The sequence below is a fragment of the Cyprinus carpio genome, chromosome A6 (genome assembly GCF_018340385.1).
Source record: "Cyprinus carpio isolate SPL01 chromosome A6, ASM1834038v1, whole genome shotgun sequence".
Taxonomy (NCBI): Eukaryota; Metazoa; Chordata; class Actinopteri; order Cypriniformes; family Cyprinidae; genus Cyprinus; species Cyprinus carpio.
The window spans coordinates 33,544,939-33,572,328 of record NC_056577.1 but is presented as its reverse complement, the minus strand read 5'-3'; the positions used below and the strand labels follow the sequence as shown (position 1 = coordinate 33,572,328).

General features: G+C 36.0%; 2 protein-coding genes across 7 annotated transcripts in view; both read left to right on the top strand.

Moving 5' to 3' along the window:
* The first annotated feature begins 2,597 nt into the window (after nt 1-2,597).
* LOC109052162 (myosin-binding protein H-like) lies at nt 2,598-17,856 on the top strand. 3 transcript variants are annotated; one of them, XR_006160316.1, is made up of 13 exons: nt 2,598-2,964; nt 5,119-5,178; nt 5,293-5,427; nt 6,800-6,967; nt 9,090-9,178; nt 10,082-10,277; nt 10,364-10,503; nt 10,964-11,123; nt 11,995-12,131; nt 14,991-15,177; nt 16,031-16,085; nt 16,776-16,817; nt 17,551-17,856. XR_006160316.1 is itself a non-coding variant. In XM_042759122.1 (11 exons), the coding sequence occupies exons 1-11, from the start codon at nt 2,724-2,726 to the stop codon at nt 16,060-16,062; spliced, it is 1,545 nt and encodes a 514-aa protein (XP_042615056.1). In that variant the 5' UTR covers nt 2,598-2,723; the 3' UTR covers nt 16,063-16,089. The 3 variants fall into 3 exon arrangements, 1 of the variants encoding a protein (XP_042615056.1); XR_006160317.1 differs by lacking the exon at nt 5,119-5,178 and having other exon boundaries at nt 2,599-2,964; XM_042759122.1 differs by lacking the exons at nt 16,776-16,817; nt 17,551-17,856 and having other exon boundaries at nt 16,031-16,089.
* Nucleotides 17,857-24,664: 6,808 nt separating this feature from the next.
* Nucleotides 24,665-27,390, top strand: part of LOC109052144 (synaptotagmin-2-like) — a 41,977-nt gene continuing 39,251 nt past the window's right edge. For 2 of the 4 annotated variants that reach the window (XM_042759121.1, XM_042759117.1), the window contains exon 1: nt 25,728-26,056. The gene's annotated coding sequence lies outside the window, so the exon portion shown is untranslated. The other 2 variants (XM_042759119.1, XM_042759118.1) reach the window with 2 other exon arrangements.

Here is a 27,390-nt window from a genome sequence, read left to right as displayed (position 1 = left end):
TGTTTTGAAAAGCCACTGTACACTGTCTGCATCATGATTCTGGTTATTGTGCCTGTAACCGTGTGATAGCTGTGCTGTGTTGTGCAAAGTCCCATTTAACACGACAATTCAGCAACTTTTTACTGTCTACTTTGTCTGTCCTGGAATTGTAATGGCAGCACATGGATGGTGACTGGTAAAACTGGATTTTTACACTGATTTCACTGTCTGTCGCTCATAAGCTTTGGTTTGTGTCTGCTTCTGTTGCTGTTTTCACTCTTTAATGCACCTTTTTATGTAGACTACAGTATATTATTGCAATAATTTGTCATGTGTGTTAAACAGAGTCAGGATCTCCATGGGATAAAGACTTTGGGTGATTGTATGCCTTGATGGTGCTGTCTTGAGGTCAGGGTTGAGTTTGGGCAACTCGTGAATGAACCTATGGATCTTTAATATCAGGTGGTTTGGTTTTATGTAAAGTGTTTCAAAGAGGACCAATGAAAAATATAAAGCTATTACAGAATCAAAGTGGTGAGAAGTTGCTGAATAGTCCCCTCACTTGCACATGCAATGCTTGATTTTGATTCAAAAGTCCAATACTATTGCATAAAAGGTCATAGGATGGTAGAAGATGTAAGTAAAAATGTGCAATGGGTTTATAAATGTCGTAAACGCATGTCATCTTAGTGTGAAGCAGAATTACGGAGATGTTCTACCTAATTTGGGGTTGTATAAAAGAATGATATTACTTTCTTCTTCCCCCAAATGATTGTTTGTAAGACTCCAGTTCCTTTTTGTACAGAACGTTATAAATGTAAACATTGTACATAGCGTGGCCCTGCATTTGCAACAACAATCATATAAGAAAAAACATGATGTCATTAAGAAATGTGGTTTGTAAGGAAGACTTGTGCTGAGTGGCCCAGTACAAGAAAACTGCCATGCTTAGGATGTTCGTATGACCACCAAGACGTTGTCCATCTGTCATAATAAAACCACAACGTTCGTTAACTGTGTTCTTTGTCGTGTCTTATGTTTTCACATGCTGGAGTTAAAGTACACAGAGTAAAAAAATGTAATGCATTTTTAATTGTTCTGAGTTAAATCTATCAAATAATTGGATTAAGTTTAGCATCCTGAAGAAAGTCATGGGGACACACAAATGTCAATGTTTACAGACATGTGGGAAGACAGACTAGATAGATTTTAACACAATTATATGTAAATATGTAATTAAGTAATTAAATAAAGTTGACCTACTTATGTTTTGTACATCTGACATTGGGCTGCTTAAAGGGTTAGTTCACCTAAAAAGGAAAATTAGCCCATAAATTACTCACCCTTAAGGCATCATAGGTGTATATGACTTTCTTCTTTCAGACGAATTTAGTCTGAGTTATATTAAAAATTGTCTTTGATCTTTCAAGCTGTTTAAAGCCACTCTGCGGGTGTTGCATGCATCAGTCCAAAAGAAGTGAAATAAAACATGCCCATCCATTTAAAAAAAAGTTTCTCACACGGCTCCAGGGGGTGAACAAAGGCCTCCTGTAGCGAATTGATGCATTTTTGTAAGACAAATATCCATATTCAAAACGTAATAATCACTTTAATGTAGCTTGCGCCAGTGGCTACCAGCAACTGTTTGATTACCAACACTCTGTATAGCGGTTTTTTATTTTTATTTAATTTTTTGTTTAATTATTATAATTTTTTTTTTTTTTTTTTTTTTTTTTTTTGCAAATATATCTGACTTCTAATCTACATTTTATTTGTTAACAAAAACATTTAAAAGGTGTTGTTGAGGTTCTTTGTAATTTGTGGAATTAAATCTGTTTAATTTATAGGCTGCTTCATTATCTTATGATTTTTAATGAAATATGACCATGCTTTTGTTAGATTCATTAATTAATTCATTTGCATTAATTAAAACAAACTGCTGAATACTATTGCTATAGTAACCACCTGATTTCTGAGTGGAGCTTATATTTAGCAAACATATATGTCTGACTGACTGTGTGCTAAAACATTTAAATTGTGTTGAAGTCTTCCTTGTGCAATTGAATCAGTTTTCCTACAGCGTCCTTTAGACGTACTGCCGATGAGCAAATGCTCTAAAAAAAATACGTCTTGCAGATGTCAAATAGACTTCTCTGTCTACTACACTTTATCTTTACTAAATAATTTAAATGCTGTTGAAGTCTTTTGTCATTTGTGGTATTAACCCTGATAGCACACGTACATCACGGAGACGTCTGTTTGACTGCAAGACAGTGTTTGCTCATCGGCAACAGGTCTATAGGACGTTTCCTGTCAGATGTCATATAAACTTTATCAGATGTCTTTAAGATGTTTATGATTTAGAATGTATGTAAAACTGACATCTTAAAGACATCTATCAGATGTGTGTACACAGCAGATGCTTTCCAGATAAAGCGATCGTTAACAGACATCTTGCAGACGTACTGAGAAATCGGTTTAGTATGTACTTAAAATGCCCCTCCCCCAGAGCCTCAGTACTCGCACGCTTCTTATCGGCAGTGACACTCGACTGTGAGTGTATATATACAGCTGAAGTGACTGTGATGCTGAGAGCTCCGCTCGCTCCCTCACTAGTCACTTGAAACTCTCAAGGGGAGGAGTTGAACAGCACCACATGCCTTAGGCTATAAATCCGGGGTGACTAACCTTCAGATTGAGCTGAAGGACTTACTAGGTCAGAGGGATCCCTGAAGCGGACAAGCATGCCAGCAAAACCAGCCCCGATAAAGAAGTCGGCTAAGGCCGCCAAGAAGGAGGAACCCGCACCAGCACCCGCTCCCGAACCAGCGCCCGAGCCCGCACCCGCACCTGAGCCCGCACCTGCTGAACCAGCACCCGCTGAACCTGCCCCCGCTGAAGCCGCTCCAGCGGAGGCTGCCCCAGCTGAAGGAGCCCCGGCGGAGGCACCTCCTGCTGAAGCCCCACCAGCCGAACCAGCTGCAGGTACTGAGTGTGTATGGAGACCCCAACCTACTCATGGAGTATCAAGTGCATTCTGCATGGATATTTTTATTGGGCGAATCTCTCTTAGAAAGAACTGTACATTGCTTTTCTTGTTCTAAGAGGAAAATCAATAATATTTCATCCAAAATTGTAAAAAAAAAAAAAAGAAATTATAATTTGCATGCATACCAATGAGAATAATCCAGTCACGATGATGAATCATAATTGAGTACAGCAAATACTGCTATGATGTACATTCAAGTACTTTACAGTCATTATTTTTAGCACACTGATGGGAACATTTATGTGTAGTAAGAATTAGAAGGGAAAAAAGGCTTAATTGTCATGTTACCATGCAAAGAAAAAATCATAAAGGTTCAAAAAAATAGTGTCAATTTCTTTATGCAAAATAGTTTCTTACCATGTGTTTTTTGGGGAAATATAATGACCCTGCTTCTGTAAGATCCACTCCATCATTTGCAATAATAAATGCAAACAAGCAGACACTATTAACATGCATGTTATGTCATTTAATAATTACCTTCTAATGCATGAGAACTCAGTGCACATTTCTACTGGAGCCAAGAACTCTTGGTAGCTACTTGGAAAACGTCTGACCACAGCTGATGGTTTAAAAAAGAACACCAGTGAGCACTGACACCTGTTAACCTCTCCCTGCTTCTACACTCCACTGATCAAACCAGCTGTTCACCCTGACCTACTCGACACCTCTTCTGCTGCTTTGCTCTACTTTGTGTGTTTGATTTCCAAGAAAATGCCTAATATTTAACTCTTTTTATTAATTAATTTATTTGATCTTTTGAGATTAAAATACACTTTTTAAAAAATACCATGTTAGCCATAGTTTCCTCTAAAATATAATATTACTTCTGGTAATTATCTGTATAGTGCAAAGAACAGTAGCAATACTATGGTACAACTGCTCTTTTCTTGGAAACTGTTGCTAACAAGGTGATTTTTTGTCAAGGTTGTATATAGGCAATATATTGGCTTCTCACAAGAGTGCAGAATAACATGCATAAGAGCATAAATCTTAACATGAGCTTCTACGGAAGCCCAGTTACTTAATCTTTCACTGTAATGTGTGATCATTCACATGATAATCTGTTCTGCTCTTTAACAAAAGCAACGCATGCTTTTCACCACCTGTGCAATTATTATTTTAACACCAGCTATATCCACTGAGGCCTTATAAGCCAGAGGTATTTAGAGCTTGTGGCAAACGCAGACAACTCTATTTACAGCCCCACAGAGAGCTTTAACACAATGCATGAAGAAAGTAATAAATATTCAACTGTGATGTTTTAATTAGTGAGTCCAGTCACAAGGTAAGTGTATGATTAAGGGGAATTGTTGGTTTTAGAAATATTCTTTATATTAAATGAAATAATGATAGCATAAACAATATCAGATGTGCACTAAAGTGTATGAATATAAGTTATATATTTATTATTTTGTGTACAGCTTATGTGCTATTATTAAATTATTTCATTTCTTATTGTTTATACAAGGTTAAATATGCTTAAAAAAAAAAAAATCAAAATGACCAAATATTGCTTGATGTATCGGTCTGTACTTGTTTCTGTTTTTAAAAATATATTTTGTGCATGCAAGTCAAGGCTCAATTATTTGGTCCATTCTAACATTATACTAACATTTAAACATGATTTGCTGGCCACATCGCATAAGAAGCCATTGCAAACGCTGCTGAGGCTCCGCTAATGGTAATAGCAGTGGTAAGCCAATAGTAAACAGCTACTGTGAATTTATTTGACACCCTGCATTTGCACAGTATTGAAAAAGTCAGTCAACATGAAAGACAAAATGCATGAAAAAAGCATATTCAATGAAAAAACATTGACCGAACCTGATACCTGATTTCATTGTGTCAGTACTGATTTCATGTTGACTTTCTAAACCAATCAATGCTGTTTTTTCTAACAAAGACAACTTTAGAAATGCACCAATTTTATATTAAAGGTACTGAATTTGGAAGTTATGTTTGCTGAGATCATTTCTTGGATTATGCCAAAACCTGACCTGAGCTATTATTCCATCACTTTTGATTAAACAAATGCTTGGAGCTCTATTATATGCCGCTTTTATTGATGTGCCCTGCTTATTTAACACCAGCTGATGCTGAAGCTCCACCTGCTGAGGAAATCAAAGCACCTACACCTCCTCCACCTGCAGGTAAACCCAGAGGGAATCAAAACCGCTTCAGATCACCTACGTTGTGTCATTTCCAATTGAAACATTAGTGCCTGATTTTAGGTTGAAATATTAAATGTGTGTTTTTGTCTCCAGAGCCCACCAGTGAGCCTCTCGAGCTCGGAGTTGAGGATGTCAATGACACTACCGTCACTATCTCATGGAGACCACCAGCCACCATTGGAAACTCTGGTCTGGATGGATACACTGTGGAAATCTGCAAGGAAGGAAGTGAGTCTGATGTGAATTTAAAAGTTCAGACATCAAAACACATCCAAATCTAATTGTGCATAACACTAGATTTTTAGATCAAAAGCACTGCCTGTTTATGCATCGTCTGACTGGATGGCAAGGCAGCTGCTTTCAGTTTCAAACACTGGGATAATAAAGGCCTCAGTGAGGATTAGGCCTTAAATCTAAAGCCTTTTCATTTCATTGCGGTGGCCCGCTGAGCACTTGCATTCATTTGCATCTTGAAATGCCACCTCACAAAACCGTACCTTAAATTAAACGCAGCGAAATGTTCATTAGAATTTTATTGGCTGGTCAAAGCTCTCAGTTGCACCTGTCCCCAATATGTCAACAGCAACATGTACACCCACCTCAGTTGTGTCCCTATATGGATTGAGGCATGTCTAGAAGTCTGACGGCAGAAGAACAGGGCTGGTGTGCACATGTCAGTCGCTCACATAAATACTGTACATTCAAACTGCTGATACAGCCGTTAAAAGTGCAAATACATGCAAAAAAAAAAATAATATCCAATCACATATCAATTTGTTCCAGAAAACGCTGTGGAAAACATAAACTGTTTTCCACAAATTTATTTAAAAAAAAATATTAATACTTTAAAACCAAATTTTATTTAAATATCACCCTTCCAAAAGCTTTACAATTAATTTGAAATTATTTAGAAATCCATTTTTACGATTATTAATGGAATGCAATACAATTATTAAAAGTTATTAATAGTTTGTTTTTATTTAAATAATTCACGCATTTCAAAATGTGTATTTTTATTACTTTTAAAATAATACCTTAATAATATTTTATATACATTTTTAAATAATATTTTATTAATTTTATTTAAAAAATTGCTATTCTGAAAGCTTTAAAGCAAAGTACACAGTTAATCAACAATACTTTTTTTGATTGTTAGTGGGATGCAAATCTTAGATAAACACCTCAGATTTTTATTTTTTGTCATATATTTAAAAAATAATAATTAAAAAAATATATTATTTAAATATGCATTTCAAAATGTGTATTTCTTTTTTAACTTTGAAAATAATAATACTTTAATAATAATATTTAAAAAAAAATAATGCATTTTATTTAAATATTGGCATTCCAAAAGCTGTAAAATGAATGTTCACAGTTAATCAAAAATACATTTTTGTGATGCAAATCTAAGGTTAACACTGCAGATTTTGTTTATTTTTTAAATACAACAAAATACAAAAATTAAAAGTATTACTATAATTAGGTATTATTATTTTAATATCACCTTTCAACAACAATTTGTTGATAATTTTTCAATAGCTATTGGGATGCAAATCACATTGGATGTTATTGCGTCTAATTTTACATTTTTCCATCCTAGCTAATGACTGGAAAGCCGCTAACGAGGAGCTGACTGTGTCCTGCCGTTACATCATTAAGAACCAGACCACCGGTGACCGCCTGAACATCAGGGTGGTGGCCGTGAACCCTGGCGGCCGCAGCCCTCCTGCCACTCTGGCCGACGCTGTCCTGGTCAGAGAGGTTGTGGGTAAGTCAGCATTTTACAGCCACTACCTTTTTTGGAAAATAATCCTAACATTTTTTTCCAGTTTCATCTTGCTTGGCCACAATCCAAAGAAAAAAGTTCAACTGGTGACATTAAACAATGACTGAGCAAAACCACAAGCTTTATGCATTGCTAAGGTAGACACCAAATGAGTGTGGTGCCATTAAAATATTGTTTATGTGCCAGGCAGAAATGTTTCATAATGTGTACCCTGTCAATTTTCAGATCGTTCTTTCCACCCTGCATCGAAGCCAGTTTTCCTTCAACATAACTACTGTAAATGTTGGAACGTAGAGTTAACCAGCTATTGCTGTGCTAAAGATAGGGGGCCACCTCTCGAATCTCAAGTATCCGAGACCTCAGAGCTATCTCGAGGGGTGAAATTAGTACCACGTCGACCCCACCGCTCATGCTGTGTTACAGGGCCCCCTAATTGGCTCTGAGAGGTTGCAAGTTGTGAAAAAATAAATCTAAATACATCTACCTGACAAGCATGAAGCAGTGTTGCCTTACAAACCTGCGCAGATCAGACAGCATCATCAAAAACACCAGAAAAAAAGAAAAACTAAATTCAAGAAGAAAAAATCTGTTGTTGCATGGCTTTAGATAGGATTTTAGATAAGTTTTTCATATTGGTTTTAGTACAAATTTAATTTAATTTAATCCCTTGACCCTCACCAACAAATTATTGGGATTATATCCGTGTTGACTATTATTTTTAAAAGATAATTAAAAAGTAGTATATATACACCTGTATAAATACTTAAACACCCACCTATGTACTTACACACACACACACACTCGAATAAAAAAAGGAAATTATTAAAATAAAAATACATGAAAAATAAATACTAATAATAATTTAAAAAAAACTTTATCACATTATCACAGTCACGAATGCTTGCAGTCACTGCACTGCACAAGTGTCCGGCGTCTAAAGAAAGAAATCATAAATGCAGAATGGAAAGTCAAGCGGGATTGGAATGTAACTTGAATCCGGTCTACGCAAAAGAGGGGTGGTGGGGGGGATTTTGGCAGGTCTCTGATTAAAGGTCTTCTTTCTACATTCCCTCCAATGCACTGAGGCATGTCATGAATTGTCTTTTCCGACAAGAAAAATCTCTGTTGCATATCCTTGAAAAATAGTTGGTAAGTGCTGTGGATTAACAAGGTTTTACATGGCTTCAAAGCCATTGACAGCCAGCCGCCTGGACCAGTGTCAAGCTACTTCCTTTAAGAGCGATGGAGACAAGTGTGAATGGGTCGAGTCGTATGGTGGGATACATTTCCCAAATGTTCTCACACTGCATAAGGAGTCAAGTAGCATCTAAAGTTACCCCATGAGACTTTTTAGCTCACTATGTTTATTTAGAGGCATGCTGTAGCAAGTAAGAGTTAGCATCCGGCTAATGCTTCAAAAAGTTTTCTAGAGACCAATTCACCTTTTCATATGCATTGCATTGCTGATTAAAATTCAGAAGAAAAAGTTTTTAATTCCATTTAACTACTAAAAAAAAAAGATTTCCTATTTTGTAGCATTGACTAGCATCCATTATAAATGAATGTTAAACTGTGATTCTGAAGATGCAGCCTTTGGAATTATTTGTGATTCAGCAGTTTTAATGTAACTGAAGTCTTACATCAGAAGTTATAAGTGGCAGGGGTGTAAGAGGACTGATCTATTTAAAGCCGTGATGAGTCCAAGTTCAACAGAGCCACCATTAGCATGTCGCTAGTTCAAGTTGTATTAGTGTAAATGACTCCTCATACTGTTTTAGCCTTTGATTTCCTTCTATTTTCAACTTCTGTGCTTCTGCATATGGTTTTGCAAAATTTTTTAATACCCAAATTTTATTTGTTTAGTTTTATTTTTTTGCTGTAGACTGTTAACCAACATAAGATGAGACAGGCTAACTGCAGCTCAGGATGAAATTACAGTTAGCTTGCGCTCTGGAAGCCTGGGTCAGCAAGTCAGTTTTCTTAAGACTAGGATTTCTTTCAGTGATGACTGACATCTCAGTGAATATATAACCCTGATCACACTGTTTAAAAGCATACTGTACAATGTAATCATATTATGTACCTTTTTTATTTCTCCCTGCAGATCGTCCCAAAATCCGTCTGCCACGTTACCTGAGGCAGCGCTATGTGAAAAATGTTGGAGAGAAGATCAACCTTGTTATTCCCTTCAGTGTATGTAATCTCTTGACAATGCATGATTATAGCCAAACTCTTTTAAATGCATGTAAACTCCTGCTTGCTTATTCATAGAACAGAAAAAAAAAATGGTTACATTGTTTTTGGCAGAAGTGTTTTTGGGCTAAATTCAGAATAAAAATACTTACATTTAGAATAATACAGTAACACTAACATGCTACTCATATTTAAATAGAGTGCTGTTCCAAAATTTTCCTACTAAAATGGGAAGCTGCACTGGATATTAGTGTATATTTAGAAAGAGTACTTATTACTCATTACGGAAATAATACAGTTTAAAAGAATGAACCTAAATGCGAATTGAATGTAATGTTCTTGGACACTTAACTTTTAATTCAAAGTGCATGAGAAAATATTTTAAAACAATGATTTAAAGTTTTAAAGATTTAAAGTAAAACTTTTAATTTGGCATTATTTCAAAGTGTACCTTTAAAAGATGTGCTTAAGTGTTTTCTGGTTGCACTTTATTTTACAGTACGTGTACTTACATGTACTTATAGTGTACTTACAGTGTATTTATCTAAGAAAGTTCTGGTAATACAAGGTAACCACATGGGGTAGGGTTAGGTTTAGGGGTAGGGTTAGGTTTAGGGGTAGGTTCAGGCTAAGAATAATTAAGTAGACTTTTATTTAATTAATATTAAGTAATCTGCAAGTACATTTTTTTCATGTCCTTTTACGATTTAAGTACACTATAAGTGCACATTGTAAACAATTAATCGCACTTCTTTTTCACAAGGAAATTAGTTAATTGGACAAAGAATATATGCAAGAAGAAGAAGACCAGTCAGTCAATTCTGAGGGTTTTCAATGAATCTGGTAAAAGTTGATTTTGTAAATTAATTTGCAGCTATACCTTTCATATTTTCTTAACTGCAGGGCAAACCACAACCTGTTGTGTCATGGACAAAGGATGGCCAGCCTGTGGATACTAAAAAGGTTAACATCCGCAACACCGACAAGGACAGCATCTTCTTCATCCGTGCCTCCGAGAGAGCCGACTCCGGCGTGTATGAGATGTGTGTGAAAGTGGACAGCTTTGAGGACAAAGCCCAGTTGACTCTGCAGATTGTTGGTAGGTGTTCGTACACATCGTGGAACCTGATTTATATTGTTTATTTTTTGTTTTTTTAACGATTGTCTTGTTGACCTGATCACCAGAGTTGCCTGGACCTCCAGCCAGCGTCAAGATCGTGGACACCTGGGGTTTCAATGTTGCTCTGGAATGGACCGAGCCCAAGGATAATGGAAACACAACAATCACTGGATACACCGTCCAAAAGGCTGACAAAAAAACAGGGGTAGAAGCTCTTTCAAAAATTATGACATTTACAAAAAAAACACCATGGGATCACTGTGATTTTTCGAACATGGTGCCATTGTCATAGCATTTTTTTTTGGGACATTTACCATGACAGTGCCATGTTTGTTTGGATGTGGTATTCTTGGTATTCTCAAAAGTGCCTGTAAAAGCCAAGATATATTGGAGCTTAAGTATTTCTTGGTGTTAAAATAATTTTTACTATCCAAACTCAACATGCATAAACAGTTATAACTGTGCCATTCTTAGTTTCATTCTCTCACATTATAATTTTTGACATAGACAACTATGTGTTTGTTGTATCAATGGTTGATGGAGGGGAGGCAGGTTTGTAAAACTATGTTTATTCATGCTGTTCCTTTCGGTGGCACTAGTCAACCAAATTATCTAATTAATTATGTGTCTGGAGCTTACTGAGCTGTGCTGCTGTCTCTCCACAGGACTGGTTCACAGTACTGGAGCATTATCACAGAATGAATGCCACTGTTTCAGACCTGATCATGGGTAACACCTACATCTTCAGAGTCTTCACTGAGAACAAGTGTGGAATCAGTCAAGAAGCCACCGTTACAAAGACATCAGCCACCATCCAGAAGACAGGTGAACCAGCTTTTCTGCATATGTATATATGGGATGTTTTCTACTGGCGCAGTCGGACCAGTGGTTCAAATTGTTATTATCATTGTTGTTATCATTGTTTTTGACCCATGTTATCTTGTATTCTAATAAATAAGCTTATATGATGGCAAATTTTTAGCTACCAGTTAAATTTTACAGTTCTCGATTCCAATATTAATATCACCACAAAAGCTACTAGCCACAAATAAATAAACAGAACAAAGATACAAATTAAAGATGCTTTAGGGTTTTAGATTTGTAGGTGTTCAAGTACAGAAACTGTTATTTTTATTTATTTATTTAATTTGTAATCAAGAAGGAAAGTGACAGCTGCTGGTAAATTAAGTGCAGTCACTTTTTTGCCTTTATTTAGATGGGACAGTGTAATGACAGGAAGCAAAGTGGGAGGGAGAGAGGGAAAAGATCCACAAACTCAGGATGCTCGTAGCATGTTTCCTGCAAGGCTATCAGTGCCAATGGGCACGGTCACTTTAAACACAATTCATGGGTCTAATATATTGATACACATCCGATTTCTTTCTCAATTGTTTAAGTTCACTTAAGACATAACTGACTGTTTTCAAGGATACTTGCATGTATTTGTCCGTTCAAGCTCAAATGTGTTAAAATCGCTTTAATGTTCAAATTTGCAAGCAGTATGCGTTTAGTGGATGCTTTTTTCCCATGTGACTTGCATTCAGTTTACAAATAGTTTTGCATTGTTGGCGTCATGCTCTGCTGTTTGAGCTGCAGGAATGCATTTGCCTTCTGAGAGAGTCTTACAGGGTTTGTCAGTCATCCAATGGTTATTCTTCTTATTCTTACTTCACTGATCTTCATTATGTGTTTTTAGGCATTGACTACAAGCCTCCAGAGTACAAGGAACACGACTTCAGCCAGGCACCCAAATTCACCACCCCCCTGGCAGACCGCTCCACTACTGTTGGCTATAACGCCAAGCTGCTTTGCTCCGTTAGGGGATTCCCTAAGGTACATGGTTTCTCATGCAGCCATAAGCAGGACCAGTGTTCAGGATTCTCAAAGTTCTAAACAAACATTTGTCCAGTAATGTTAATAGAACGTTCATTCAGAGTTATCTAGTCTTTAATAACATTATCTAGTCTTTAATAACATAAACATCATTTATACATTGGTTATGGAATATTTTTCTGAAATATTCTTGTTGGATGTTTAGCTAATTTTTTTTAAATGTTACTACTTGTTAGTTTAGATGGTTCAAAGAACATTCAAAAGTAGCATTGCTATAATGTAGGGCTGCCCTCGACTAAAGATTTTTCTGGTTGAATAGTAGTCGTTCATCTTAAGTTTTAGTCGACTAATTGCATGTTTATTAATAAACCATTTAAATCATGCCAATGAGCCTTTAATTGCCTACATAGGCTAATAAGTGCACAAGTGCACACATAAAGCTTGTCACAGCACATCGTCAGAAGTAATGATGATGATGAATGTGTCAGGGAAAAACAGTCAGATTAATAATCTATTGATAAACTAGTGTTTTCTGTGATTTCGGCGAGATGTATTCGGCGACAGTAACTTGTCATCTCCACAGTAGTTGATGCATTTGTTTCTTGCATTCAAGTTTCATATGGATTACATAATCTGAGAATATATATATATATATTCAGATTTGAATTGTTTAATTTGAAAGTAGACCTTTCACTCTCTCTATATATATATTTCATGTTTGAAAAGGCAAGTAGGCTATACTTGGAGTTTCGCATTCAATTTCACAGAGGCCGAGACGGTAGAAAGCGCATCCTATTTGCTTTCATTATTTTACAAAAGCGCAATGTTTTGTTGTTATAGTAAGGGCACACAAATAAACATAGAGGCTTTACAGATTTGAAATATCTATTACTCTTAACTCTTACTCTTATAGTATGACCAAAATGACGGAGTATTTTAAGAGCAAGTGAGCATCTGTCATGCTGTGAGCGCATTACTGTTCAGCTTTCAGACTCCGCACAGACACTTGAATAGCGCACATATTTCTAGGTTAACATTTGATTGAGCGGCCATGTAAAGTTGCTACTGCTTACATATTTTAGATGATAAGCCATATTTGAGGTCGAGGTTAGTCGACTATTAGGGGGCAGCCCTACTACAATGTTTGCAAAATTATAAAATAAAACATTCCCTTAATGTTGTCTCATTCACATAAAAAAAATATTTTGAACATTCAGAGAACATTTGGAAATAATGTTTTCATAACTTAATGAGAGCATTAGCAAAATGCTCTTAGAATGTATTTTTTTTAGCTGAGTAGTTGCTAAAGCAATTAGTGGTGATTTTCAGAGTGAAGTGTCCATCGAATGTTGGTGGAAATAGTAGGCTATCCGGTTATTTTATTCCTACTGTTTTATGAATACTGTGCATTCAGACATACTACTCTTGTGGCATCCTGTTTTTCACATGCTATATAGTAGAGAAGCATTCGATTTTGGACACAGCTAAATTTCATCTTTAACCTAAAACTCTGATGTTGACAAAAAAAGCGTGTTAACTACCAAAAAAGTGGTTTCATACTAGTTGAACTAAAATAAGTGATTAAAGTAGAAGGCTAATGGTTATTTTATTTGATCTAAATGAATTGATCTTCAATGCACGTTTAACATGCTGCAGATGTCCCATTTTGTGCATGTATTGCATACTATATGTATATATGTTTACAATTAGATGGTTATTTTTTAAGTTGCATGCAACTGGTAAAGTTTAATGCCCTTGTTTTAATACACCGGTTGGTTGATTGATTGGTTAGTCTGCGGTTGTCCCTGACAAATTAATTAGTGTTATAAATGCTATGTTGCAATGTTATTTGAGAGATTTTGTCGCAAAACGGCCGCTGGATCTTTTCAGTGCAGTCGACTTTGGATCAGATCAGTGGAATCCTGCCAGGTATAAATGACCTCTGACTGCTGTGTCCATTGATCATTATGAGCAGCCCAGCCTCATGCAATTCACTAATGTGTTAAATTATTGTAAAAATGGTGCTGATGGGTATTTTGTAATGAAGTCTGTCCAATAATCATCACTTAATCCATCAAGAACAGAGAGTAGGAATCCGCCACTAACATGCCACCAGAGATAGTGCAACTTCTAGAGGGGAATGATAACATGACGATGGACAGTGTGAGCTGGATAAGTGGGATTCCTACTATGACAGGATGAGCTTCCAAACACCGATATGAGGAGGCCATGACACTGGGATCAAACAGATGCATTAGTGAAAGTGTCCAAAAAGAATGTTCACCAAGCAACAAATGCAAGTCAAAATGGCTTTGGTGGGTTTATAAGGAAATGTGACATAATGCATGTTATATTGTTGTTTATCTTTTAGCTAAATGGAATGTTTATCTGGGATGCCTAGTTTTTATTATCAGATATCACATATATGAAATATTTTCACATTAAGCCACCAAAACAAAATTGTTCCCAATTCTCCTGCACTCTTAAAAAGCTGAAAATGTTCCAAAATGTGTTTTTTTTTCTGCTTCAGTGCCATAAAACCACTATTTTTGGTTCTATATAGAACCTTTCAGAGAACAGTTCTTTAAACAACAGTTTTTTTCTTATATATTTTAATAATCAAAAGAACCTGTTTCCTCTATAAAGAACCTTTTGTAAAATGAATGTATGGATGTTAAAGGTTTGTCATCGAACCATGTATGGCGAAAAGGAACCATTATTTTTAAAAGTGTACCATTGGCCGGTGTGGATAAAAGTTTATTTTTGTGAAATGGCTCTTTGCAGTTTCTTCGTCCATCTTTTCACCAGTTATTGACTGCAGATGTGATGTTTTTATTGTGTTTTCTGGCTTCTTTGCAGCCCAAGGTCGAGTGGATGAAGAATCAGATGATTATTGGTGACGACCCCAAGTTCAGGCAAATCAACAACCAGGGCATCTGCTCCCTAGAGATCCGCAAGCCCGGCAACTTTGACGGTGGCGTCTACACCTGCAGGGCCAAGAATGAGCACGGAGAGGCCTTGGTTACCTGCAAACTGGAGGTTAAACGTAAGTGATTATCGTAGAATTTAATTTAGTGTGCTTTTAGGCCTTTGGTCTTTTTTGAACATGCAAAAAATAAATTGCAGTCATGATGAGTTTGTCAGTCTCGTTTAACTATAGTGGAATTTTAAGACTGATTTCAAAGCCCAAAATAGTAAGGAAAATTTCAATAGAGACTGAATGCTTAATCTAATTGATATTTCATGGGTTTGACTTATTCTTTAGGAGTGCAATGGCTGTGAAATCATTTTCTATAAGTAATTATGAATGGCTAGAAGAGTTGTGGCTGAATTATGATCCATTAGCAGAATGTACATTTAAAATCTGCTCTTTGTAAGTGTAGATTTAGTCAATTCCACATTTAGATTAATTTAACATCATGCAGACATGTTTGACTGATGCATTTAAAATAGATGTCTGGGTATATCAGATAATACTGTAATGATCTTCAGTGTGTAATAAACAGGCTTGTATAATTGGGTTCATTCCCATGCCTAAGTAATCAAATGAAGCATTGCTTTATTGACGTTTAATATCAGTGTAATCCATCCTGAGCTGTGTTAATACAAAAAGCTTAACCCAATCTGAGACCTCTTTTTATGTTTGTCAAGTTATCATGTCTCTTTACTGGCTCAGACAGATTTATTATTATTATAAAATGATTTACAGACTTTTGAAAGCAGACAAGATGAACATGTCAGACAGAACAGAATTCGCACACGTCTGAGATAAAACTCAAGTGTTGCTGGACGGTTAACATGCGTGTTTGTTTGGGTGATAGCTTTACAGACATTTATCCCACACATAATGTTCTGAAAGCCAGTGGACTGAACTGCGTTCTTGCTTTGGTTCCTGACAGAGCCTGTGATTGCTGATGCTGATAAGAAATAAGTTCAACACCCACATTCATACAGGTCAGTCTCTGTTTTAAGATGTAGCTCCAGAGTAATTTGACTTCATTGCTGTATTTAAGAATTACACTACTGTTCAAAAGTTTGTGGTCAGGAAGTATTTTTTGAAAGAAAAAGATATATATATATATATATATATATATATATATATATATATATATATATATATATATATATATATATATATGTATGTATGTAAAATGAAATTTAAAGAAGTAATTAATTAAATAATACTTCAACTTGAGTATATTTTCTCTGCACTTTTTACATCTCTGGGCATGTTAATGTTCAACTCTATATTGTCTTTACTGTCACAAATAATGTACCACAAAAGAACAGTTTTGAGTTTTGCTTTGAAGAAGGAGCTTTGGATTGCAAAAAAGAGATTTGGTTCTCCATCTATTTGGGTCTTGACGAGACATCTGTCTTCCCCCCTGAGCCTGACCTTACATGGGGAACTCTAATCTTGGAGATTGTGGCCCCTGCTGCTGGAAGTGTCTGAGTTGCAACTCCCCATAAATAAAACTCGTTATGATTCTATACGTGTACCACCGAAAAGACTAAATTACATTACTGCTAAATCTCACCACAGAAAACACACAGCAAGACAGAGTTTATGTTGACTGGAGTGTTAGAACTATTTCAGGCCGACTGACACCTGTTCCTTGTTCTTCCTCTTTGCATGCGCTCTAGTCCCAAATAAGGAATAAAAAAATGTGGGATCCCTCTCAAAAGGTGAGAACTCATTCCAGAATGTTCCAGCTCTAACATCAGTTCTATTAAGCCACTTTCAAACCTATTATAAAAAGTATATGCTGCAACAGTGTATCAGTTGAATCATATTTTAATGCAGCAAGTTGATATACTGTTTGTTGGCAGAAGAATAGTTTATTCCAATTGTTTTTTTATTATTATTATTTACACATTTGTGGAACACTGCTGTCTTTTTATTTTTATTATTTATAATTATAAATAATTATTATTTAATTTTTTCCTCCCATTTTACAATGGTTAAGTATGTACAGTAAATATGTAATTTTATTATAAAAAATAAGACAAATAAACACATATTCTGCCAAGGAATATAGTTCAATAACAGTTTAAAGCAGTGTTATTTTAGTATAATTGATATACTTTTATGGTTTTAATATGTTTAATTAGATTTTATCGGTTTAGTTTCACTTTAGTTAAATTATTATTATTTTTTTTAGAGGGTTTTTTGAATGTCTTTATTATTTATACATTTTTGTTTTTGTTTATTTAGTTGTAGTTATTTTAGTACTTCAACTTTAAATAGAAATGTTACCTTGGCAACTAGCTAAAATAATACTTTTTTTATTTTAGTTAAGTTTTAGTTAATGATGATATCCTTGATTCAAAGCAACTTAGTGCATTAATATGCAGCTCAACTGATATGCCATATGTTATTTTGTTATTACTAATTTTACTCTTTCTTTCACTTTTGTAGGACAGGGAAGACGTCTTTTGCTGATGAGAAAAAAAAATCATGTACATATGAAATAAAAATATATATTAAAATAGACTTTTTCTTCCTTTTTCATAATTTAATGCTTGGCCCCAGAATTATGAAAAAGCACATATATTTATTATATGGACATTTACATCAGCAGCTGCCTGCATGTATTGATTCTTGTCTGTGTATGGCCTCACATACTCGTCTCTGACTGAGTCCAGTGATGTAACTAGGATCAAGTCCCATCCGGACCAACAGGAGTGTTTGTTTTAATTCAATTAAACAGTAGCCTTTCATCCAGATGATGTCTTTTGTCATTTATCATACTGTCAGTGCACTGAATGTAACATTTTCAGCAACGTTCATGATTCAACAGACCGAGTGACCCTGAACACTGTCTGCAGTGGAGCCTTGGAAGACTGAATAGGGTGATATTCATTATGGAAATTATTTCTTACTATGACGCAGACTTTGTACAGACACCTTCCCAACCAGTGGAAACTCGACTGAGAGCAGACGGGTTAAAGGTCACACACACACACACACACACACACACACACACACACACACACACACACACACACACACACACACACACACACACACACATTAAGATAAATGTGTCTGTGAGAATGCAAAGACTTTGAAAGGACTATGTGCTATGTGTGATGTTCATTATCAACTTCTCAGGGTTCCTGTCAGAGAAACCTAAAGCCTAGTGCTTATGTAGTTTGGCCAGCATCATGAAACCTTCTGCCAACACGTAAGTAAAGTTAGTGGACTATGAGAAATGAAACAATTTTGGTGAGTTTTATGCTTAATAATAATGTATACAGTAGTTAATGAGCAGTTTTGACCTAAAAATTAAGGCTTTTTATGTAGTTGACCCTGAGCAATGTGATCATTTTTACAATCCCACTGGATCTCAAACTGTATAGGCTTGATTCACTAGAAAACTACTGTACTCGTTTTTTTTTTTATCCAATTAAATGGCATGCATTGAAGGTAGACATTTTATTCATAATGTTGAAAATTGAATAAGCATATAACAATAATAATATCACGCTGAAATAACAGCAGGACTGGATTTAAGTTAATGAATTGCTTAAAATGAGACGACTTTGGTTGAAAATTCTGTAACATGGTTGAAAAACGTAAAACATAGAACATTTGTTAATTGTCATTCAGTTGGTTCGTATACCTTGCTTATGTAACTATACACCTTATTTTTAGCGTAAGATTGGGCAAGGCCATTTGTAATTTAAATGTTATAACTTCCAGTTATTTTTATCTGTTTGTAAATAGTTTTACTGTTTACTTCACTTCAGAGTGGTTCATAAATCGTATATATATATATATATATATATATATATATATATATATATATATATATATATATATATATATATATATATATATATATTACTTCGGAGTTGTACAATAAGCTGGTCAGGACAACCAATTTTTTGCAAGGTTTTTTTTTTAAATGCAAGGTTTTAATATTTCAATATTGATATTTTAATTATTAAATAATTTCACTTATAAAAGACAAAGGTGCTGATATGTAGAACGTATGCAGTGTTTAGATTGTGTATATATTTCTAAACAATAGATGGCAGCACCTTTACTGTTTTTATTAACCCAAATTTAACTGTCAAACTAGTCAGCCTAAAGCGACATAGACTCAGCTTGATTAAAGCGAAAATCAAACCGAGGGTCAGGTGAGATCTGTCTAATAAAACACTCTGGCTCTGTTCTAAACCCTTGCAGTCTACTGTCTACATGGGCAACACAATAGACTTTGGCATTAGTATGCTGCTTGACCAAAGGCAAAATAGCTACTCTAATTATATTAATTATAATTTTAATTATACTACTCTAGTTATTCAAATAACACATGTTGGCAAATAACACATTTCCAATTTTTTTCTGCACTATTTTTTATTTATTTATTTTTTTTCACAGAACTGCTTCTGGGATTACTTTTGCAATGCTGCCTTCAAATATGGCCAAGTGAATTTGGAACAGTCTTTGTATCATATTGGGACAGGCTTCAAATGTGGCCTGGCTGTAGGCAGCTCATCAGGTTTTGGGACAGTCATTGGACATGACAGCAGCTCCCTCTACTGATCCATGTAATGCCAGTTACAGTTTAAAACTGAATCATGATTGTAAATGATCATTTCTATATGAAATATGGGTTCAGAGTGAAGGTTTATTAACAGAAGTAATGTTTTTTGAACATCAGTTTTGGGCATGTATCATGCTGGTACACAACCTTACCAGAAATTTCTTATGCTCATCAAGGCAGTAATATTGTTAAATATCATTACAATTTAAAATTGATGTTTTCGATTTGAATATATTTTACAATTTTCAGCATCATTACTCCAGTCTTCAGTGTCACATGATCTTCAGAAATCATTCTAATATGCTGATTTGCTGCTCAAGAAACATTTATGATTATTATCAATGTTGAAAAAAGTTGTCCTGCTTCATATTTTGATGTTCTTTCGAAAGAACAACGTTTATTGGAAATAGAATCTTTTGTAACATCATAAAAGTCTTTATTGTCACTTCTGAACAGTTTAATGCATCCTTGCTGAAAAAAAATGTAGACTAGTAGTTTATTTATATTTTCCTACCCAAAGCTGCATTTTTATTTAATTTTGTTAAATAACCTCTAACATGCCCCAGTCATTAAATAACAGTTTGAAGAACATAAGAATGTATTATATTCAAAACACCAGAATCCCTCGCCGATGTGTTTGCTTTACCTCTAAACCCACACAACAATTGACTTTTCCAGTACAGACTGAACTTAGAACTTTCTTTTGAGCCTAAGGTACGCTGAAGTTTGATTGAACCTGAAGCTAACCTCATCTGTGGATTTTCACAGCTGTCTGTGCCATATGAGTCTGCTGGGTTGGAGGTCAATCTATTGAGATGGTTATTTTCTACATCACAGCGCAGAAACCTGAGGAAATGCCAGGAAGGAATGTTGTCATGACCCTCTAACACTAATGTTCTCTGTACTTTTTCTATTATCTACTTTTAATTATAATAAAAAATTATAACTTGACCCTATAACACTAGCTCTATCTATTCCATTTCTGTTCTACTTTTCTATTCCTTCTATATATTATAAAAAACAAAACAAAAACCCTTGTTGTGTGTAACCGAGACTTGTCACAGCACTTATATTGTTTCCCATTTGTTGGTTTGATTGCTTCTGTGCCCTCATTTGTAAGTCGCTTTGAATAAAAGCATCTGCTAAATGATTAAATGTAAATGTAATCTAAATGAAATCCCAAAGGAATGCTGCTGGATTGCTAGTCGGCGATGCATGATTTGGAATCAGTCATAAAGTACTCAAATAAAAAACAAGATCACAATGCTTAAAAATCTCAAGAAAATGTTTATACAGTAGCATCTTGATTTAAACATACATATACCCAAAAAATTAAAATTTGCTGAAAATTTACTCACTCTCAGGCCAGCCGAGATGTAGATGATTTTTTTCTTCTTCATCTGAACAGATTATGAGTAATTTAGTATTACATCACTTGCTCACCAGTGGATGCTCTGCAGTGAATGGGTGCCGTCCGAATGAGAGTCCAAACAGCTGATAAAAACATCACAATAATCCACACGACTCCAGTCCATCAGTTCACATCTTGTGAAGCCAAAAGCTGTGTGTTTGTAAGAAACAAATCCATCATTAAGGTGTTAATAATCCATAATAATACTTCCTCCAGTGAAAAAGTCTATCCCTTGTAGTCCTCTCACATCAAAATCCACCAACAAATTTGTTTAGAACTCTTTTGGCTTGCAAGTGAGGCAATGCTAAATTTCTCCAAATCTGGGTTTGGGTTGATAATCTGTGCTGCAGAGTGAACATGACATGATGTTCAAAACAACATCTTACACCACCCTTCAATATAATTAATGACCCTGAAATTATTACTAGGTTTTCAATTATTTATCAAGAAAGTCATCATAAATTATCCAATCTTTAACATGCACAGTCTTTCAAATACAAAAGCCAGAATACACATCTAGTTTCCGAAGCAATCCATCTGTGATGTACTGTAATCTGATAACATATGCAGCATTCCTCACGGAGATGAATGATGGAGCCGGCTGTATTGTATCAGGTTTATGGCGCTTGTCATTCCAGAGGCGTCACTATTGTGGCATCGCAGCTGGACAAACAAATGATGTTCAGTTGATGTTCTGTCTACTGCAATAAGATTTGATGATATAGAGAAGCACAGACAGCACTCAACTGAATTTGAGAGCACAGAACTCGATAAAATTTCATTGAGGCTTGCTGACAACAGACTGACATATATTTCTAGAATATGCTTTGCATAAACAGCCAGTCAGTGGTGTTTCATAATGAGAGGATGTCTCAGGCAGGACCCAACTTGAGAACTGGAAAATAAAACTTGCATAAAGTGTTCTGGGTGGTTGCAGTTGCTAAGATGTTTGGCTAGGTGGTTGCTAAGTGTTCTGAATGGTTGTTATTTTAGTATTATTTATATGCTGTAACAGTATTTATTAATATTTTGAATTTCTGTAGCTTACAGTTAAATTTTCTTTTTTTATTTTCATTTTAGTTGAAGTTTTCATTTTATGTTTTTGTAATTTTTATTCTTAATTCTATAATAATTCTATTCAGCTAATTTTTTTTCATTTTAAGTTTTAGTTTTAGTAATTTTAGTACTTCAACTTATTTTGTTAGTTGCCATTTTATTTTTAATCTTACATTTTTTTTAATCTAATAATTCTGTTTTATTTTATTTCTGCACAAATTAATTTTTTTTGTTTTAATTTTATTTGTTTTAATTGTATTAGCGATAACCACAGGGTGTGTTCTGGGTGGTTGATAGGCAGTTACTAAACTGACTTTATATTTTCGGGGTGGGGGGGGGTATGGAGGTATTTTAGTTAAAATTTTACAAATTTTCTTATAGAATAACAGGATGTTAGACTTGTCAAACCATCATAAATAAGTACACAAAACTCTAATAGCGTGCATCTTTCATCTGGCACTCCACAATATTTTAATGTTGAAATTAAGAACCGGAAACCACTGTAAATTTTCTTAATGCATCAAAGGAATTCTTGCTCCGTCATGCAGCCTGAGTTTTCTCCAGTCAAATATATAGCGCTGGCCAAAAGCTGCATCCCACTTTGCCAAAGGAGAGCTCTGCAGGCACAGAAACAGGATGACTTGGACATCTGCCACAGTCCGGAAGACTCTACTGCTGCCTCAATAATAATAAATCCAATCATACAGCCAGTCTGCTACACCCGTCTGACATTCATAAAACCCGTCTGACACTCTACAGGACTCTGTGTAGGTTATTATATTTCCAATTTACTAAAGCACCATGTGCTTACTCTTTGTATACCTGACAAAAACACAAATATGTAAAGGAATAAAAACAATGCAGTAAATGCAATGAACCTTAGATCTACTATGCATTAGTTCATTTCTTGATATCAGCATTGCACTAACACATTGAAATTAAATCCCTGAACTGGTAGAAAGTTACACATACGGTGTAACATCAGGTTTGCAGTTTGTTTTTGAAGGAATTTGCAATCATGAAAGAATCCAGGCATATCGGCTCGACCCCTCTGGCCAGAGGCCTGACTTTATTTAGTTGATTTTAGATGTTGATGGATTGGACTCCATCAAACCCATTTAATTAGTATTGAGGCACCAGGCTGCAAATGGAGATAGACTAAAGGGGACGGGGGATTGAAATCATTCAGCTGATCTATTTAAATATCATGCAGCATGGCTTACCAGCTCCTTAGAACTACACGAGTTTGTATCCAAGGAGGAAACACAGCACATTTCATTAGACAGTGACCGTGAGAGTCAGTCTGACAGTGTAAGATATGGTGACTGAGCCGCTTTTATTATGAGGTTCTGGAGGGTGTGGATGGATTGCTTTGCTGGAGAGTAGATTCTACAGCACGTCCCATCAGTCTTTAATAATTTACATAGAGCACATTAAGTTACATGCTGTTGGAGCGCAGCAGGCTGCAGTCAGAGCAGGGCCAAAGAGTTATTATATTTACTGCAGATAAGGAGCTTTAAAATATGTCATTCATTTCAGTGTCATCGGGTCGGGTTTGCGCAGACTCCACCGGAAGTACGCAAAATAGATGCTGCCATCTTGATTGAAAATGACATAGGCTACAACATCTGATGCCAAAACAATGCAAGAGTATAATTTGGTGAATGGTTATGAATTATAACCTTATAAATACATATTTTACAGATTTAACAGATCAGTGAAGCTCCGTAAGTCATTGACATGTATAGTTTATGTTATTACTTGCTGAAGTTGATGGCTGAAATGCTAGCGTCAGTGTTAAATAATACCAAATAGGGTTTCCTGGATTGCTGGTTAAATAAAAAAATACAGTTTAGAATAATAGAAATTATTAGTTATGAAAGAGCACATCAAATTTGGGGTGGGAGAAGAAAGGCTATATGCTGAAGACATCTCCTGGTTAAATTGAAATTGTATTTAATTTTAGTAGTATTTTATTACTTTGTAGGACTTTTTATTTTTAGAGAACATTATAGAAAATTTTACTCAACTTTTATGAATTTAAATAATAAACTGGCTGCTTCAAGGGTTCACTTGAAATCAACTACTCTATACTGTCAAACCATTTCAGAACGTTTCTGCAACGAAACAGTAACAAAGATTCGAAGCAAAAGCAAAAGAGTCATAAAGGTTTCGAAGCTTCGAGAAGAGTTGTTTTGAACGGACCCATGCCGCAAAGCGGTTCATATGAACACTTGCGTTTGATTTTTGAATGTGTTTCTTAAAACGGATCGATTCTTCATCGTTGTCGAACATGCGAAAAAGAGTGAATTTTCTTTGTTGTGTGGTAAAGGTTGTCAAAGCACTTGTTTTTACCAGCGTTTACATTTAAATTACATTTAAAGTTTTATTTTTATCTTTAAAATTCACGATTTTATGACGTTAACAGCCATTCACTGTAGGACGCATAAGAAGCGGGAATCTGTCATTTAAATGTCAACGGTTATTCTAACGGCTGGTCTGTCTGACTGAAGACGGTGATTTTTATATGTAAGTATTGTTTTTGTTTAACTTTAAAATCAAGAAATAAAATTATCTCGGTAAACCCTATAATTTGGACTTTGGCAAGATGATATTTCAGTTTCATTCGATAACCTGCGATCCTGTTTGATAGATTTCTACAGAATTTAGATTTTGCTACACTTCACTAGCACTGTTAATTTAATTATTATTTTTTAAATTACATTTAAAATTTTATTTTTATATTTAAAATTCACGATTTTATGCTGTTAACAGCCATTCAGTAATCATAGTACTGACATTTTTCATTTTTGACACGGCCATCTTGCCCTTCACCAGCTGGAGATGTTGAACTTTGATTCATTCAGTAACGTCATTCAAACCGGTAACTAGTCTTATTGAGCTAACTACACTAATTAATTAAAAGAACCGACTCATAGTTTTAGGAAGCGGACATTATTGCTCGCGTTTTCAATTCACTAAAAAGAATCGGCTCAGAAGAGTCATTTGCTTTTTGAATCAGTCCACACTGGTCGCCCTGTATATTGTTTCAGCCCGCGAGGACAGCACAGTCGACAAAGATTTATTGTCATTATTTCGGGGTACAAGCTCTCTTTATTCATTCACATTCAGTACAGCAATCTCCTATCCACAACTCGCATTAAATATGTCTTTTGATATTACGCTGAAGATTCATCAGCGCAGGACTCAGGAGCGAGAACGCATCCCCTGAAGTCCACCGCATCTTTCGCGCTTCTCTCTGCAGCTCAATGATTGGTTACTGCGCCTCTCCGTCGCCCCGCCCCTCTCGCGGTCTCCTCCGTTCCTCCTCTCAGTCCATCCTGCCTGATTTTCACAGCTCAGCATTCTCCTTACATGTAGTGTAGGTTATTAAAAGCGGGAGGGGTGGGATGGGTTTCAGTATGTACCATAAAAAAAAAATCCCTCCTCACCCAATTGGAAATGGGAGGAGTGTTTATTGAGCCGTGATTGAACCAATGACAGCTCAGTGCCGGGAAATACAGCAGTGAATCACCAGGGGCTGTGGTGCTGAGCAACTATTGCAGGGTGTGAGACTAGAAATGTGTGTGTGTGCATGAGAGCATCTCTGCATCCGTCCCGATCCGAGCTATTGTGTGTGTGTGCATGTGTGTGTGAGCGTGGGGGTGCGTAGAGGAAGACATCAGGGTTGTGTGTGTGTGTTTGCACATGTCTTGTTATTTTCAGCACAACCAGAAGAGGATAAACCCTGATTAAGTCCTGATTGTTGTCACTTTTCTTTTTTTCCCAAGCCCTCCAAGTGCCCTGCGCATTCTGTGAAGTTTCTTTCCTCAGCCCCCCTCTGCATCACCACCCTCCTCTTGGTGCAGTACATCTCCAGTGAGGATACACACGGTACAGAGGTAAGTACAGTATCCCCCTTTTATGATAAAGCATGCCTTTTATACAGTGCAGTTTAACATTTTAATGTGTAGACAGGAATGTAAATGTAGTCTTTCAGTCATTATAACAAAAATCTGGGAGGGGTGACGTACGGCAGAGAGGAAGATCTTTGTAAGCGAGTGGAACTTTCTCAGCGCACAGGAGAGTGCGAGGACGTAGCGTCCTAGTGCTGCAGTATCACATTACATAATAGTGGCCGATGTGCGTAGAATAGAACTTGAGAATCTCATAATTTGTACACACAATATGCATTTCTTGATAACCCAGAGATGCGGTCTGACACATCACTGCTGACTCTGTAGCTTGAGTATGCATGATCATAAAACACTATTGCAGCTGTTTTTGCACTTTTTAATGTTGTTATGACAAGTTTTATCTTTTTTATTTTTTGATTGGTTTATCTGCATTGAAATACTACAACATTCTCTTGAATTATTTGAGTTGCTATTACTAGCTGTTTTGCAGACCATTTACGTTTGACGTCCAGCGGAGAGCTTGTTACTGGCCGTGCGGCTGCTGATTGTGCCATCTTATTGCTGACCAAGCTGTTTCACCGACAACAGGCGCAGATTTACTCGTCCTGTCTGCTGGCGAAGGATGTTATAAACCTTACTACCTTGATGTTTAGGGGAAGTGAACTGCATCATATTTTTTTTCCTCATTTAACGTTTTAGTATGCTTGCTGCTGGTGGGCAGGTGAAACAAACTGTGCTGAGGTCAGTTGCAAAAGTCGACCATTGCGTGTTGTGTTCATTCTTGCATGTGCCTTCACTTCTCAAAGACATCTCGGCAGGGCCAATAACAGAAAAAGGCAATTTAAGAGGTAATCTCATTGATTGGAGTGGCGATTAGCGCTGGAGAAAGACAAATGCAGACAGATAGATGACTGGGAGGTGCCCTGGGCCACAGCGCTTCGGCTAAGTGCTTCGGGTCAGTCCTTGAGAGCTCCACATAATAACGGCACTCGTTTAGATTCAGAGTAGACCTCGCTCTACTCAAAAGCAGAGGTGAGACAGAGGAGGCATCGCCGCATTGGACACACACACACACACACACACTTGTGTGAGGGTTATGTGTGGAGGTCTGTTCAGTGGAGTGAAACCGTTTCCCCTTCCTGTAATCAATCATGCTCCCTTACTGCTGTACAGGGGCCGGTAATGTTTGAAGAAGAACATTGTCCCTTTTTTGTTTTACAGTAATGGATGGGACTTGGGTAGTAATGACGCAGTATCAGGACTCATAACTCAACGGACTCCTAATACACCATCGTTATAAAGAATATCTCGCTCATCAT